Here is an 18,605-nt window from a genome sequence, read left to right on the forward strand (position 1 = left end):
GCACTGCTTAGGCCATTCTAACAGTTACAAGGTTTTTACAAAATTTTACCATTTACCATTTACAAAATTTTAAAAGAATTTCTTAACAAACAGAAGAAACAGAAAACGCACACTCACACACACTCATCTTCAACCGCTTAGTCCAATCAAGGGTCGCGGGGGGCTGGAGCCTATCCCAGTAATCATAGAGCATGAGGCGGGGTACACCCAGGACAGGACACCAGTCTGTCACAGGGCCACAAACAAACACATACACACCCACAGACACACCAATGGACAGTTCAAAGATTCCAATCCACCTAACCTGCATGTCTTTGGATGTGGGAGGAAACTGGAGCACCTGGAGGAAACCCACACAAACACGGGGAGAACATGCAAACTCCACACAGAAAGGCCACAGGTGGGAATTGAACCCATGACCTTCTAGCTGTGAGGCAACAGTGCTAACCACTAAGCCACTGTGCTGCCCAGAAACACAAAACGGAAACATAAAATTACTTGTAGAAGAGCAACAAAACAGTGTCTCTAATAGAAACTAAACAACCAGTCTGTCTTGGGTCTTTAATCCAAGCGTGCCCATGTTCAGCACTGGCAGGTCCATAAGAGGTACGACTTCCAGTCACTGGTGTGACAAGCGGGGCATCCTGATGTCAGTCCGGCACCCTGGGGGGCAGGGCCAGGATCCGTTGGTTTTCGTCAATGCCTCGGACAGAGAGAAAAAGAGCAGAATCAGTCGGCCAGAAATAACTGCACCTTAGGCATTAGTTCACCAGCAGTAAATCAACAGGGAAGCAGAGAGATTACGAAGGTGGTTGCTGGCAACTAGCTCTGTGCTTCACTAACAGACCCAGAATTTAGATGTAATGGGGCCGAGACCTGTTCCGTTGCTAATAATATGAATTAAAAGGAGAAAATAATAAGTATCTCTTCCCATCAAAAAAGCCAGTCTTCACAAAATAGCCATCTTAAAAAAGAAATTATTGAAACTTCAACAGGAGCATTCTAAAAATATGAAAGATGAGATCAAATGTGAAATGAAACAACTGAAGAAAGAAATAGATGACATAAATACAATGGATGTACAAAAAAGCTATTTTTTACAAAACAACAGTAGTATGAAGCAGGTGGGAGATCTCGAAAACTTCTCGCTTATAAACTCAGGAAACAACAGGCGGAAAGAACCATTCATAAAATTAAGAACCCTCTGAATAATAAGACTGAAAATGAACAAGGCAAAATTAAACAGTGCTTCCAAAACTACTACCTAAAGCTTTATTCTCAATCCACTGTAGATAACTGTCAAGACATAGATGCTTTTCTTTCACAGCTAAATTTACCAACATTGACAGGTGAGCAAAATAATAGACTTCTTTCTCCAATAACCGAAGAAGAAATCCACCTGGCAATTAAAAAACAGAAAAAAGGGAAGATAGCAGGAACAGATAGGTTTAGCCCTGAATGGTACAAAATAATGGAGGATTGCCTAACCCCAACTTTACTGAGGACATTTAAATACGTAGTGATGCAAAAGAAAACAGTCCCTCCTTCATGGAATGATGCAATAATTTCCATTATCCCAAAGGAAGGAAATGACAGACTAGAATGTAGTAATTATCACCCAATTAGTGTCCTAAATATTGACTACAAACTGTTTGCATCCATCATATCAAGAAGACTGGAAATCATTTTACCACTTTTGATACATAAAGACCAGAATGGATTCATTAAACAAAGACAGGCCCAGGGCAGCATAAGGAGAGTGTTACATGTAATGCAAGAGACCTTGGTGATGAGCTTAGATGCAGAAAAGGCATTTGACTCGGTGAGGTGGTCCTTTCTATTCAAAGCATTAAATAAATTTGGCTTCCACAAACCTGTGATTGCAATAATTGCAGGGTTATACAACAACCCAGTGACTAGAATTAAGATTACCGTAATGGAGATCTCACTGAGTTAATAGCACTGGAAAGAGGAGTGAGACAAGTGTGTAATTTATATGCACTTCTTTATGCCTTATATATTGAACCACTTGGTCAATGGATCAGGCAAAGACCAGATATTTTAGGAGTAACCCTGGCAGGAAAAGAACAGAAACTGGCCTTATTTGCTGATGATCTATTACTAACCATATCTAATCCTACCCAGACTTTACCAAAAATTATGCAGTTGTTTGAAGACTTTGGCACTTTTTCAGGTCAACTTGTTTATGGGACTATTACTTTAAATTAAAAAGAGCTGCTGCTTGTCATGGTGAGAAGGGGCGTGTCTGACAAACCTCCAATGGGCTCAGTGGGTGTGTCTCACAGAGAAAGCAAGAATCCAGCTATTGGTTGAGCAAACAGAGTGTTAAAAAGGAATACTGTTTACCATCTGTTTATCATATTACAGGGTAACATATGTTATATGTCATAGAATCCAATGGATGTCGACATTTTTTGACCTTTACTGTGGATACCAAACATTCAACACCATCAAAACGATTCAATTTATTAGTCCTATTAGCTCAACCAATAATTTGCCTCACTTTTTACCAAAATTCGAGCAACTTTAACTTTTAATCTCTGTACAAACCTTAATTTGCACACAGCTGCACTTTCCTTTCTTTTATATTGTTATTATTTTTTTAAAATTGTGCCGACATGTGAAGTGATGATAAAATACTAACATAATGGACCGAATAAAATAGAATAAAATGCCGACATGATGCTGATGAGATGGAGTTGATGATCCACGCAGCGTGCCGCTGGTCGGACTGGATCCAGTTTGAATGTGGATGACGCACGCACGCTGCGCGCTCATGCAGCCGACGAGGAGCAGCAGCACCTCCGCTGGGAGGTTCGGAGGAGATCCGAGGAGGATGCTGCAGTGACACCGGCCGTCTGTTCCCCGTGTCGGCCCGCCGGCACGTGCTGTGGATGATTGTTCCGATGGGTTGCGGAGGGAGCCGGGCGGACGCGATCATCGAACCGAGGTACCATGAAAGCTGGACCAGGGAGACGGAATCGACGTGGCTCACTAACACCGACGTTGAGACCCCTCTGCCCGCAGCCAGCAGTAAGAACAGACGAGCGCATGTTGAATATGCCGCAATATTAAAATGAATGTGCAATTCGTGACCCCAGAAATGTATGAACGCTCCAAAGAGTAACTGTGTCTGCTCAGCCGCCTCCAGCTTTGCGCGTGGATGCTTTTGCAGAAATTATGTGCATCAGGTGTTACATCCCCGAAGTCATTGTTTGTGATGGTCAGCAGGTAAAACTCTGGAGGCCAGCATGAAAGAGAAAAGGATGGTGAACGCAGGAACACAGTGTGGCAAACAGGCGCTCAGCAATACCGCGTCCAGCCACCAGAAGAGACCCCGGCGCTCTCTCACTGATGTAGGTGTCACTGCTGGTGCTAGTACACTGTTATCACCACCGCTATTATTATTACCATCATCATCATCACCATCATCACCACAGTTATCATCATCATCACCATCATCGTCACCATGGCATCACTGTCATCACCACCATTACCATCATCACCACAGTTATCATCATCATCACCATCATCGTCACCATGGCATCACTGTCATCACCACCATTACCATCATCACCACAGTTATCATCATCATCACCACCATTACCATCATCACCACAGTTATCATCATCATCACCATCATCGTCACCATGGCATCACTGTCATCACCACCATTACCATCATCACCACAGTTATCATCATCATCACCATCATCGTCACCATGGCATCACTGTCATCACCACCATTACCATCATCACCACAGTTATCATCATCATCACCACCATTACCATCATCACCACAGTTATCATCATCATCACCATCATTGTCACCATGGCATCACTGTCATCACCACCATTACCATCATCACCACAGTTATCATCATCATCACCACCATTACCATCATCACCACAGTTATCATCATCACCACCACCACCATTACCATCATCACCACAGTTATCATCATCATCATCACCACCACCACCATTACCATCATCACCACAGTTATCATCATCATCACCACCATTACCATCACCACCACAGTTATCATCATCATCATTACCACAGTTATCATCATCATCGTCACCATGGCATCACTGTCATCACCACCATTACCATCATCACCACAGTTATCATCATCATCATCATCACCACCACCACCATTACCATCATCACCACAGTTATCATCATCATCATCACCACCACCACCATTACCATCATCACCACAGTTATCATCATCACCACCACCACCATTACCATCATCACCACAGTTATCATCATCACCACCACCACCATTACCATCATCACCACAGTTATCATCATCATCACCACCATTACCATCATCACCACAGTTATCATCATCATCATTACCACAGTTATCATCATCACCATCATCGTCACCATGGCATCACTGTCATCACCACCATTACCATCATCACCACAGTTATCATCATCATCACCACCACCACCATTACCATCATCACCACAGTTATCATCATCATCATCATTACCACAGTTATCATCATCATCATCACCACCATTACCATCATCACCACAGTTATCATCATCATCACATTACCATCATCACCACAGTTATCGTCTCCTCAGCTATCATCATCACCACAATTATCATCATCACCATGGCATCACTGTCATCACCACCATACCATCATCACCACAATTATCGTCTCCATAGCTATCATCATCACCATCATCACCACAATTATCATCAGCATCACTACCATCACAACCATTATCATCATGATCATCACAGTTATCATCACCATCCCAATCATCACTGTCATCATCATCATCATTGTCACCATCACCACCACCATTATCATCATCATCCCTACCATTACTATCATCACCACCATTATCACCAATACTCCCACCATTACCATCACAACCAGCATTATCATCATCATCATCTCCACCATTACTATCATCACCACCATTATCAACATTACTCCCACCATTACCATCACCACCACCATTATCATCATCCAACCATTACCATAATCGTCACTACCATTATCATCATCCCACCATTACCATCATCATCCCACCATTACCATCATCATCATCACCACCACCATTACCATTTTCATCACCATTACCATCATCACCACCATTACCATTATCATCACCACTATCACCATCACCCCCACCATTACCATCACCATCACCACCATTATCACCACCACCACCATTACCATTATCATCACCACTGTCGCCATCACCCCCACCATTACCATCATCACCACCATTATCACCATCACCCACACCATTACCATCATCACCACCACCATTATCACCACCACCATTACCATTATCATCACCACTATTACCATTATCATCACAACTATCACCATCACCCCCACCATTACATCATCACCACCATTATCACCATCACCCCCACCATTACCGTCATCACCACCATTGTCACATCACCCTCACCGTTACCATCATCACCACCATTATCATCATTATCAAATCATCATCATCATGCCGCAATACTAAACATCATCACCACCATCATGACATCACCACCACCATTACCATCATCATCATCATCACCACCACCACCACCATGGTCGTTATCATCACCACCAGCATTTTCACGATCATCACCACCATTATCATCATCACCACAATTGTCATAATCACCACCAATCACCATTCTCATCATAATCATAATCATCACCACTATTATCGGCATCACCACCACCACCATTATTGGCATGACCATCATCCCCACCATTATCACCATCACCACCACCATTATCAATGTAATCAATCAATCAATCAATTTTTTTATATAGCGTTAAATCACAACAAACAGTTGCCCCAAGGCGCTTTATATTGTAAGGCAAGGCCATACAATAATTATGTAAAACCCCAACGGTCAAAACGACCCCCTGTGAGCAAGCACTTGGCTACAGTGGGAAGGAAAAACTCCCTTTTAACAGGAAGAAACCTCCAGCAGAACCAGGCTCAGGGAGGGGCAGTCTTCTGCTGGGACTGGTTGGGGCTGAGGGAGAGAACCAGGAAGAAGACATGCTGTGGAGGGGAGCAGAGATCGATCACTAATGATTAAATGCAGAGTGGTGCATACAGAGCAAAAAGAGAAAGAAACAGTGCATCATGGGAACCCCCCAGCAGTCTACGTCTATAGCAGCATAACTAAGGGATGGTTCAGGGTCACCTGATCCAGCCCTAACTATAAGCTTTAGCAAAAAGGAAAGTTTTAAGCCTAATCTTAAAAGTAGAGAGGGTGTCTGTCTCCCTGATCTGAATTGGGAGCTGGTTCCACAGGAGAGGAGCCTGAAAGCTGAAGGCTCTGCCTCCCATTCTACTCTTACAAACCCTAGGAACTACAAGTAAGCCTGCAGTCTGAGAGCGAAGCGCTCTATTGGGGTGATATGGTACTACGAGGTCCCTAAGGTAAGATGGGACCTGATTATTCAAACCTTATAAGTAAGAAGAAGAATTTTAAATTCTATTCTAGAATTAACAGGAAGCCAATGAAGAGAGGCCAATATGGGTGAGATATGCTCTCTCCTTCTAGTCCCCGTCAGTACTCTAGCTGCAGCATTTTGAATTAACTGAAGGCTTTTTAGGGAACTTTTAGGACAACCTGATAATAATGAATTACAATAGTCCAGCCTAGAGGAAATAAATGCATGAATTAGTTTTTCAGCATCACTCTGAGACAAGACCTTTCTGATTTTAGAGATATTGCGTAAATGCAAAAAAGCAGTCCTACATATTTGTTTAATATGCGCTTTGAATGACATATCCTGATCAAAAATGACTCCAAGATTTCTCACAGTATTACTAGAGGTCAGGGTAATGCCATCCAGAGTAAGGATCTGGTTAGACACCATGTTTCCAAGATTTGTGGGGCCAAGTACAATAACTTCAGTTTTATCTGAGTTTAAAAGCAGGAAATTAGAGGTCATCCATGTCTTTATGTCTGTAAGACAATCCTGCAGTTTAGCTAATTGGTGTGTGTCCTCTGGCTTCATGGATAGATAAAGCTGGGTATCATCTGCGTAACAATGAAAATTTAAGCAATACTGTCTAATAATACTGCCTAAGGGAAGCATGTATAAAGTGAATAAAATTGGTCCTAGCACAGAACCTTGTGGAACTCCATAATTAACTTTAGTCTGTGAAGAAGATTCCCCATTTACATGAACAAATTGTAATCTATTAGACAAATATGATTCAAACCACCGCAGCGCAGTGCCTTTAATACCTATGACATGCTCTAATCTCTGTAATAAAATTTTATGGTCAACAGTATCAAAAGCAGCACTGAGGTCTAACAGAACAAGCACAGAGATGAGTCCACTGTCCGAGGCCATAAGAAGATCATTTGTAACCTTCACTAATGCTGTTTCTGTACTATGATGAATTCTAAAACCTGACTGAAACTCTTCAAATAGACCATTCCTCTGCAGATGATCAGTTAGCTGTTTTACAACTACCCTTTCAAGAATTTTTGAGAGAAAAGGAAGGTTGGAGATTGGCCTATAATTAGCTAAGATAGCTGGGTCAAGTGATGGCTTTTTAAGTAATGGTTTAATTACTGCCACCTTAAAAGCCTGTGGTACATAGCCAACTAACAAAGATAGATTGATCATATTTAAGATCGAAGCATTAAATAATGGTAGGGCTTCCTTGAGCAGCCTGGTAGGAATGGGGTCTAATAAACATGTTGATGGTTTGGATGAAGTAACTAATGAAAATAACTCAGACAGAACAATCGGAGAGAAAGAGTCTAACCAAATACCGGCATCACTGAAAGCAGCCAAAGATAACGATACGTCTTTGGGATGGTTATGAGTAATTTTTTCTCTAATAGTTAAAATTTTGTTAGCAAAGAAAGTCATGAAGTCATTACTAGTTAAAGTTAATGGAATACTCAGCTCAATAGAGCTCTGACTCTTTGTCAGCCTGGCTACAGTGCTGAAAAGAAACCTGGGGTTGTTCTTATTTTCTTCAATTAGTGATGAGTAGAAAGATGTCCTAGCTTTACGGAGGGCTTTTTTATAGAGCAACAGACTCTTTTTCCAGGCTAAGTGAAGATCTTCTAAATTAGTGAGACGCCATTTCCTCTCCAAGTTACGGGTTATCTGCTTTAAGCTACGAGTTTGTGAGTTATACCACGGAGTCAGGCACTTCTGATTTAAAGCTCTCTTTTTTAGAGGAGCTACAGCATCCAAAGTTGTCTTCAATGAGGATGTAAAACTATTGACGAGATACTCTATCTCACTTACAGAGTTTAGGTAGCTACTCTGCACTGTGTTGGTATATGGCATTAGAGAACATAAAGAAGGAATCATATCCTTAAACCTAGTTACAGCGCTTTCTGAAAGACTTCTAGTGTAATGAAACTTATTCCCCACTGCTGGGTAGTCCATCAGAGTAAATGTAAATGTTATTAAGAAATGATCAGACAGAAGGGAGTTTTCAGGGAATACTGTTAAGTCTTCTATTTCCATACCATAAGTCAGAACAAGATCTAAGATATGATTAAAGTGGTGGGTGGACTCATTTACTTTTTGAGCAAAGCCAATAGAGTCTAATAATAGATTAAATGCAGTGTTGAGGCTGTCATTTTCAGCATCTGTGTGGATGTTAAAATCGCCCACTATAATTATCTTATCTGAGCTAAGCACTAAGTCAGACAAAAGGTCTGAAAATTCACAGACAAACTCACAGTAACAACCAGATGGACGATAGATAATAACAAATAAAACTGGTTTTTGGGACTTCCAATTTGGATGGACAAGACTAAGAGTCAAGCTTTCAAATGAATTAAAGCTCTGTCTGGGTTTTTGATTAATTAATAAGCTGGAATGGAAGATTGCTGCTAATCCTCCGCCCCGGCCCGTGCTACGAGCATTCTGACAGTTAGTGTGACTCCGGGGGTGTTGACTCATTTAAACTAACATATTCATCCTGCTGTAACCAGGTTTCTGTAAGGCAGAATAAATCAATATGTTGATCAATTATTATATCATTTACCAACAGGGACTTAGAAGAGAGAGACCTAATGTTTAATAGACCACATTTAACTGGTTTAGTCTGTGGTGCAGTTGAAGGTGCTATATTATTTTTTCTTTTTGAATTTTTATGCTTAAATAGATTTTTGCTGGTTATTGGTAGTCTGGGAGCAGACACCGTCTCTACAGGGAATCACCACAATTATCACCACCACCATCATCATCATCATCATTATCATCATTATCACCACCACCATTATCATTATCTTCATCACCAGCATTGTCACCATCACCATTATCATTATCATCATCACCATCACCATCATTATCATGTCATTATTGTCATAGCCACCATTATCACATCACTATCATCAGTGTTAAAAATAAAAATTAAGTGTTTCCAGTGTTTAAAATAAAAATTGTGTATTACACTCTATGTTTAGGTAGTCCTTATTTAGCTTCCAGATTGCAGGAAAAAGGCTGTAGATTTTTAGCATTTTCCTGGAGGGACACAGCATGCCCTGAGACCCTGCCCTTAGTATGCAGAGACAGACATCACGCAGATTGAGATACACATACAGAGATATTTCACAATATCTAGAAAACTGGTGAAGATCTGTGAGCAGCAATATGGTTTCATACCGAGAAAGAACACTACAGGTGCAATGTTTGCTCAGAGATATTTCACAATATCTCTGTATGTCTTGGAAAGTGATGCCTGAGGAGTGGAAACAAAGTATGCTGGTTCCTATTTTTTAAGAATAAGCATGATGTGTAAAGTTGCAGCAGTTACAGAGGGATAAAGCTGATCAGCCACATTATGAAGTTATGGGAAAGAGTAGTAGAAGCTAGGCTTAGAAAACTGGTGAAGATCTGTGAGCAGCAATATGTTTTCATGCCGAGAAACAGCACTACAGATGCAATATTTGCTCTGAGAATACTGTTGGAGAAGTATAGAGAAGGCCAAAAGGAGTTACAGTGTGTGTTTGTGGATATAGAAAGCTTATGACAGGGTGCCAAGAGAAGAGCTGTGGTATTGTATGAGGAAGTTTGGAGTGACAGAGAAGTATGTGAGGGTAGTGCAGCACATGTACAGGGATAGGGTGACAGCGGTGAGATGCGCAGTAGGAATGACAGAGTCATTCAAGGTGGAGGTGGAATTACATCAAGGATCAGCTCGGAGTTCTTTCTTGTTCATAATGGTAATGGACAAGTTGACTGATGAGATCAGACAGGAGTCTCCATGAACTATGATATTTGCTTATGACACTGTGATCTGTAGTGAGAGTATAGAGCAGGTTGAGTCTAGTCTGGAAAGGTGGAGATAAGCTCTGGAGAGAAGGGGAATGAAAGTCAGTAGGAACAAGACTGATTACATGTGTGTGAATGAGAGGGAGCCCAGTGGAATAGTGTGGTTACAACGAATAGAAGTGGTGAAAGTAGATGAGTTTAAGTACTTTGGGTCAACTGTCCAAAGTAATGAGAGTGTGGTAGAGAGGTGAAGAAGAGAGTGCAGGCAGGGTGGAGTAGGTGGAGAAAGGTGGCAGGAGTGATTTGTGACCGTAGAATATCAGCAAGAGTGAAGGGGAAAGTCTATAAGACAGTAGTGAGACCAGTTATTTTGTACGGCTTAGAGACGGTGGCACTAACAAAAAGACAGGATACAGAGCTGAAGATGTGATTTTCTTTGGGAGTGACAAAGATGGACAGGATTAGGAATGTACATATCAGAGGGACAGTTCAGGTGGGACGGTGGGACAAAGTCAGAGAGGCGAGACTGAGATGGTTTGGACATGTGCAGAGGAGGGACCCAGGGTATATAGGGAGAAGGATGCTGAGGATGGAGAAACCAGGCTGGAGGAGAAGAGGGAGGCCAAAGAGGAGGTTTATAGATGTGGTGAGGGAGGACATGCAGATGGTTGGTGTGACAGAGGAAGTTGCAGAGGACAGGGTGAGATGGACACCGACTGAGCCACAGATATGTTGAATGAGACATAGACACAAATCTGAGACACAGACACTAAGTTTGAGACACAGAGACATAGACTGAAAGACAGACCGGGATATGGAGTTAAACATGGCCACAGACATGCAGAGTAGACAGACACAGAGCTGCAGACTAAGACACAGACCAGAACGGGACCCAAAATACATAGAAAGACAGAAGTAGAGACAGAGGAAGGGATACAGATTTACAAAGATTCAGACAGCAATGCACAAAAACCAAGACAGCTGATGAAACTCACTACTGCCTGCTTTAGGACAAAACTGTGTAGCAGTTCAGACTGTCTTGTATGACGTCATCAGGCACAACATATTCTTCAGTGTGTGACTTAAAATATATATATATATTTTCCCTCCTCTGCATTTCTGACTTAATTTTTTTGGCAATTCCATGTTTTCTCATTGGATAATTATTTTCATGGCACAGAAAAATTAATTAAAAAAAATGGAATGTGCTCTTTCTCAAATTATAATATACAGTGGGGAAAATAAGTATTTGACCCCCTGTCAGTTTTGCAGGTTTTCCCACCTACAAAGAATGGAGAGGTCTGTAGTTTTTATCGTAGGTTCACTTCAACTGTGAGACAGAATCCAAAAAATAAAAATAAAAAATAAATTAAATTGTATGATTTTTAAATAAGTAATTTGCATTTTATTGCATAAAATAAGTATTTGAACACCTACCAACCAGCAAGAATTCTGTCTCACACAGACCTGTTAATTTTTCTTTAAGAAGCCCTCTTATTCTGCACTCTTTACCTGTATTAATTGCACCTGTTTGAACTTGTTACCTGTATAAAAGACACCTGTTCACACACTCAATCAATCACACTCCAACCTGTCCACCATAGCCAAGACCAAAGAGCTGTCTAAGGACACCAGGGACAAAACTGTAGACCTGCACAAGGCTGGGATGGACTACAGGACAACAGGCAAGCAGCTTGGTGAGAAGACAACTGTTATGATTATTTATTAGAAAGTGGAAGAAACACAAGATGACTGTCAATCTCCCTCGGCCTGGGATTCCATGCAAGATCTCCCTTTGTGGGGTAAGGATGATTCTGAGAAAGCTCAGAACTACACAGGAGGACCTGGTCAATGACCTGAAGAGAGCTGGGACCACAGTCACAAAGATTACATTAGTAACACATGATGCTGTCATGGTTTAAAATCCTGCAGGGCAGCAAGGTCCCCCTGCTCAAGCCAGCACAGGTCCAGGCCCATCTGAAGTTCACCAGTGACCATCTGGATGATCCAGAGGAGGCATGGGAGAAGGTCATGTGGTCAGATGAGACCAGAATAGAGCTTTTTGGAATCAACTCCACTTACCATGTTTAGAGGATGAGAACAACCCCACGAAAACCGTCCCAACCGTGAAGCATGGGGATGGAAACATCATACTCTGGGGAGCTCTTCTGCAAAGGGCACAGGACGACTGCACCGTATTGAAGGGAGGATGGATGGGGTCATGTATTACGAGATTTTGGCAAACAACCTCCTTCCCTCGGTAAGAGCACTGAAGATGGGTCATGGTTGGGTCTTCCAGCATGACAATGACCCCAAACACACAGCCAGGACAACTAAGGAGGGGCTCTGTAAGAAGCATTTCAAGGTCCTGGAGTGGCCTGGCCAGTCTCCAGACCTGAACTCAATAGAAAATCTTTGGAGGGAACTGAAACTCCAAACCTGAAAGATTTGGAGAAGATCTGTATGGAGGAGTGGACCAAAAATCCCTGCTGCAGTGTGTGAAAACTTGGTCAAGAACTACAGGAAACATCTGACCTCTGTAATGGCAGACAAATGTTTCTGTACCAATTGTTAAGCTCTGTTTTCTAGGGGGTCAAATACTTATTTTATGCAATAAAATGCAAATGAATTATTTAAAAATCATACAATGTGATTTACTGTTTTTTTTTTTAGATTCTGTCTCTCACAGTTGAAGTGTACCTACGATAAAAATTACAGCCCTTTTCATTCTTTGTAGGTGGGAAAACCTGCAAAACTGACAGGGGGTCAAATACTTATTTTCCTCACTATAAATAAATTTGATCTAAAAAAACAAAACAAAAGAAATGAACAGCAGCAACAACAACACATAAAAAAATAAATAAAGCAAGAGTTAACAGCTTGGTTAAATTTAATTTAATTTCCACTTATGGATGCTCAGTTGACCGTCTTCACCCACATACACCTTCTATGACATTTAAATGAGTTGACATAGAAAATCTTCCACCTTTTCACAGCAAACCACTCGAGACCCCAAAAGGAGAGCATCAAAGGAGGGCTTATCTAAAGAATGCCAGACGGTTACCAGTGGAGATCCAGAAGATGGGAAAGAGTGTGATGAAAGATGAAGACACTTGCAGTGGAGACTGTACATGTGGACGATGTGCAGTGACATCACGTGGATGCCACTGATCGCCAACAGCATCAGCACCTGCCTATGTCTCTGTTCCCACAAGTCGGGATGCTGCATCTGTGTTTCTGTTACATGTGAGAAATCCAGTTCACACACTGCACTGTGCTTTTTTCCTCCCATCACGGTGCCAGTCTGGAAATTTCTCACTGTGCTCAGTTCAGCCAGTTGTAACAAAAAAAAGGGAAAAGAGACTGTTCCACATGCACTGGATAATCACAACCTGCGCGTCAAATACTTTGTGTGTGAGGCCTTCGTAGAAAATTGCTTTGGTATATATATATATATATATGTGTGTGTGTGTGTGTGTGTGTGTGTGTGTGTGTGTGTGTGTGTGTGTGTGTATGTGTTCAAATCAAGGCTATCCCTTTTATTCGGAATGAAAACAAGGTTTACGGGTAGTCCATGGGCCAAGCATGTTTTCGGTACCACTTAAGGGGATGAAACGACACAGAATTCAGCCTGAGTGTACCATGGCTGACATAAAAATGTATGATAGCTGGTAGTTATAGCCAGGGGTGCACATAACTGGTACTCATAACACATAACTGGTACACATAACTTGGGGAGGTAATAGTCTAGTGGCTAAGCTGTTGGGCTTGAGTCCAGAAGATCATGGGTTCAAATCCCCACCTGACTGGAAAATCACTAAGGGCCCTTGGGCAAGGCCTTTAATCCCCTATTGCTCCCGGTGTGTAGTGAGCGCCTTGTATGGCAGCACCCTGACATCGGGGTGAATGTGAGGCATAATTGTAAAGCACTTTGTACGTCTGATTCAGATGGAAAAGCGCTATATAAATGCAGTCCATTTACTCATTGTGCTCGTGTATGCTAATCATCATTGATGCACAGCAGAGAGAAATGCTTTTCCTACAATCTGTCATTGTTTTCCTCTTATGAAGCTCTTCACTTGTGTTTTCTGCTGCGCATCATTTATTTTTGGCATTTGCGAGCAACCATGAGTACCACTTATATGCATGCCTGGTTATAGCCAGGTAGGGGTCAATGAAGAATTACACAGAGGTCAAAATTTAAAAAAATGCTCCAATCATATTGAGAAATATACTGCATTATTTGTCTGATCATAACAATTCTAAAAAGGTATAGTTTGGGCTATCTGTGACTGAATTCTATGGAGTTATGGGGTAAAAACAGCAAAAATGGTGACAAAGGTCAGTTTCAGTTTGTACAGGGGTCAAAAGTTAAAGTTCCTTCAATTTTGGTAAGAAGTGATGCAGATTCTTGGTTGAATTTTTTTTAAAAGAAATAGTTTGCACCATGTGTCATGCTGAGTTATCACGTTACAGGGTGACATATGTCACAAGTCATAGAATCCAATGTGCGTTGACCTTATTTGACCTTTACTTTGGAGACCAAGCATTCAGCACAGTCAAAACTATTCCAATTTTTTTTTTTATTTCAACCAATAATTTGCTTAATTTTTTACTGAAATTGGAGCAACTGTAACTTTTGACCCCTGTACAAACTGAAACTGACCTTTGTCACCATTTTTGCTGGTTTTACTCCATAACGCCAGAACATCCAGTCACAGATAGTCCAAACTATACCTTTTTGGAATCATTATGATCAGACAAATAATGTGGTATATAGCTTTCAACATGAATGGAGCATTTTTAAATTTTGACCTCTGTGCAACCCTTCATTGACCCCTACCTGGCTGTAGCTATCACCCAGGGATGGTTATCATACATTTTTGTGTAGGACATGATACACTGAGGCTGGATTGTAAGCGTACTTTCGACCCCTTAAGTGGTACTGATTAGGTCAAAATTGATGACTGGCTCATGGACTGGGGGTGAGAAAGTAATGACGATGCTGTTTATATTCAAAATGCTGTATTTAGAATTGGAAGCCAAAAGTGCTGAGCTTTAGCGGTATGAAGCAAAAAGACTGAAGACTGTCGATGCCCTGCAGCCTCTGCAAAACAAAAAACACACCCGCATGTGCCTATAATTCATCTCGATTTATACTCCTGTGTTGACAGTTTCGTGTGCAACCTCTGCATTTTCTTTCATGTTATATAATCACTTTGATTTAACTACAGTACCTTGTAAAGACGCTTTACGTTGATGATTTGCATGCACAAGTCAATTTATCTGACGCATCATTGGTGAAAGTGGATTAAAAATAACGTGGTGTTTGAAATACAAACACATCACGCACAAAGGAAGGTGATGTGGTAGTCACGTGGTCCAGGATTATGTGGTATAGGTTATAGTTTGTGACCTGCAGGTGGCGCTGGGGGATCAGATGAGGTCATAATTTGAAGACCTCAAGTCGATCACTATGACAAGTTCTTTTTAACTGGAGGCTAATTGAAAGCTGCTCAGTTGCTCTGTTAATACTTTTCTTTTATTAGAAGATCTTTTTATTTGTTTATGTATTTATTTACAATTTTTTGCTTCACCCGTTTTGCTCGGGGTTGCCAGTGGTATGGGCCTTTTCCTTTGAGCCACTTCATTATGGCATCACTATATAATCTTAAGATTCTCAAAAACTCAGTTGCAACCAATAAATCAGTTTCATTGATTTTACTTATGGAATGAAAACTGTCACAATATAATACAAACATTAATTAAAAATAAAGCTAAAGGCGTATTTAATATTTCTGAATAAATAGTAAATATGCAAAATGTTTTATAAATATGTAGAATCTTTTTGATGAAGAAGCTGACTTATTTTAATGTCACTCAGAGGATTTTGGGAAACCTTTACTGCTCATTTATCAAAGGTCTTACATTCTCTTTTATCTGTTGGTTTAATGTATTTTCCATTAAGGACAAGAACAGTGTGTACAGCATTGAATGTCTGCTCCAAGATCACTGGAGTCAGGCAGAGACAATTGTTTTCCCTTTGGGAGAAACAGGTGGAAAAAGGACAAAGAATATCATCAGGCACTCAGATCACCTTTCGACTTCTGAATTCAAGGTGATGCCTTCAGGACACCGTTATTATTAGTCCATGAGCCAGGCATCAATTTTGACTTAATCCGTACCACTTAAGGTGACGAAACGACACTTAGAATCTAGCCTCAGTGTACCATTTCCTACACAAAAATGTATGATAACAGTCACAGGGTGGTAGGTATATCCACGTAGGGGTCAATGAAGGGTTATACCGAGGTCAAAATTAAAAAATGCTCCAATAATGTTGAAAACTATATCACGTTATTTGTTTGATCATAACAATTCCAAAAAGGTATAGTTTGGACTAACTATGACTGAATGTTCTGGAGTTATGGGGTAAAAACAGCACAAATTGTGACAAAGGTCAATTTCAGTTTGTACATGGGTCAAAAGTTAAAGTTGCTCCAATTTCAGTAAAAAAAAATGATGCAAATTATTGATTGAAATAAAAGGATTAATAAATAGAATAGTTTTGACCGTGTTGAATGCTTGGTCTCCAAAGTAAAGGTCAGATAAGGTCAACACACATAACTCCATAGAATTCAGTCTTAGATAGATAGTCCAAACTATACCTTTTTGGAATCGTTATGATCAGACAAATAATGTGGTATATTTCTGAATATGACTAAAGCATCTTTAAATTTTGACCTCTGTATAATTTTTCATTGGCTACAGCTACCACCCTGGGGTGGCTATCATATATTTTTGTGTAGGCCATGGTACACTGAGGCTGGATTCGAAGTGTTGTTTCATCCCTTTAAATGGTACAGAAAATCTGCTTGACCATGGATTAACAGACACTCCAAATCTTTTATTTCCTCTGATGTCAGGCTACTTTTTCACCTTGCTTTTCTTATTATTATTCACCTTGCTTTTCTTATTATTTTTCATTTATTCGTTGGTTTATCTGATCTGTGCTGGAAGAACTAAATGCTTAGGCGATTGTGTATGGGGTAAGCTGCAAACTGATTGCCCTGTTTTGGATCAATAAAGTTGTCTGAATCTTTTTTCAGATTTAAAATACCTTTTGGTGGCAAAACTAAATTATTTATTTTAGTCAGTTTCCTGTAACTAATAAGTAAACAGACTTGCAATCATTTTAATTATTACTTTATTAGTTAGTTTATCATTTGCAAGTTTTATTGTTGTGTGGTCACAGTCAAGCTACCCTGGCTGTACATGTACATATATGTATACACACACACACACACACACATACACACACACACACACACACACACACACACACACACACACACACACACACACACACACACCACACACACACACACATATATATATATATATATATAAATTTGAAAATTTGAGTCATAACTTTATCAATTTCTTGATAAATTTGAAGAAAAAAAAATCACGTTTTGTCAGAATAGCAGACTTTGGACATTTTTAATTTGTAGCTGGAAAGGACAGAGTAAGAAAAACATCAAACACTCCATTATAATATAAGTGATTATATTATATTATACTGGAGTGATTATAATAATATAAGTAAATATTATATTATTTTATATAATATAATATAATATTCTGTGGAAGTACAACTACCGTAAATGGACCTAAAATGGGTTTTACCTGGTTCGAAGGTAAATGCTTTGCCCCTGTGTTAATGTATATACATACACTTTATGGTAATGCCATAACATTTGAAATTGCAGGCTTAAAGATAATAAAAATCACAAACGTACGTTAACTTTTAAAAATCAGTGTCAACAAAGTGAGTCACCTCACTACAGCCGTTATTTTTTGAAATATGTGATTTCATGGAACTTCTTACCTTCCAGAGGGTGGAGTCGAATCCCATACTATTGTTGTGTTCAAGACAAGCTCGAGAGTAGGAATTTCTCGTAACTCATGCCGAGTTCTGAACTCAAAGCATTCCAGCACGCAGAAGATAAACAGAAGCAAGAAACAGGAACAGATTCACCTAGTCATAGCTGGTGTTTAGTTTTTTCTGCAGAAAATCTGAAATGATAATCATCTAAAATAAATTACAGTTGCAGTTACTTTTTATGATGTCACATCTACATAGCTTTGGAAGCTCGTGCAAAAAAAAGAAAAGAAAAAAAAAAGATGAGTCCCAAGCAAAATATATGACTAGCAGCTGTGGATTCTTCACTTTCTCATCAAAAACACACATCTGCGCATGCGCACTTTTCATTGATTGTTCATAATGTTCATAAAAAGTCGGAGGTTCAGTGAACG

General features: G+C 40.2%; 1 protein-coding gene across 2 annotated transcripts; it reads left to right on the forward strand.

Moving 5' to 3' along the window:
* Positions 1 to 2,706: 2,706 nt before the first annotated feature.
* si:ch211-215i13.3 (brain and acute leukemia cytoplasmic protein) lies at positions 2,707 to 13,754 on the forward strand. Of its 2 annotated transcripts, XM_034160163.1 has the most exons (4): positions 2,707 to 2,881; positions 2,919 to 3,054; positions 3,253 to 3,377; positions 13,283 to 13,754. In XM_034160163.1, exons 2-4 carry the CDS (start codon positions 2,928 to 2,930, stop codon positions 13,391 to 13,393), a joined length of 363 nt encoding a protein of 120 aa, XP_034016054.1. In that variant the 5' UTR covers positions 2,707 to 2,881; positions 2,919 to 2,927; the 3' UTR covers positions 13,394 to 13,754. The 2 variants fall into 2 exon arrangements, with proteins under 2 accessions (XP_034016054.1, XP_034016053.1); XM_034160162.1 differs by lacking the exon at positions 2,707 to 2,881 and having other exon boundaries at positions 2,916 to 3,054.
* Positions 13,755 to 18,605: the final 4,851 nt, after the last annotated feature.

Source organism: Thalassophryne amazonica, chromosome 20 (genome assembly GCF_902500255.1).
Source record: "Thalassophryne amazonica chromosome 20, fThaAma1.1, whole genome shotgun sequence".
NCBI classification, from domain to species: Eukaryota; Metazoa; Chordata; class Actinopteri; order Batrachoidiformes; family Batrachoididae; genus Thalassophryne; species Thalassophryne amazonica.

Coding starts and splice junctions, on each gene's coding strand:
- si:ch211-215i13.3 (XM_034160162.1), top strand. CDS start 2,916: ATGATTGTTCCGATGGGTTGCGGAGGGAGCCGGGCGGACGCGATCATC. Junction 3,055..3,252: donor CCCTCTGCCCGCAGCCAGCA/GTAAGAACAGAC, acceptor GATGGTCAGCAG/GTAAAACTCTGGAGGCCAGC. Junction 3,378..13,282: donor CCCGGCGCTCTCTCACTGAT/GTAGGTGTCACT, acceptor ACCTTTTCACAG/CAAACCACTCGAGACCCCAA.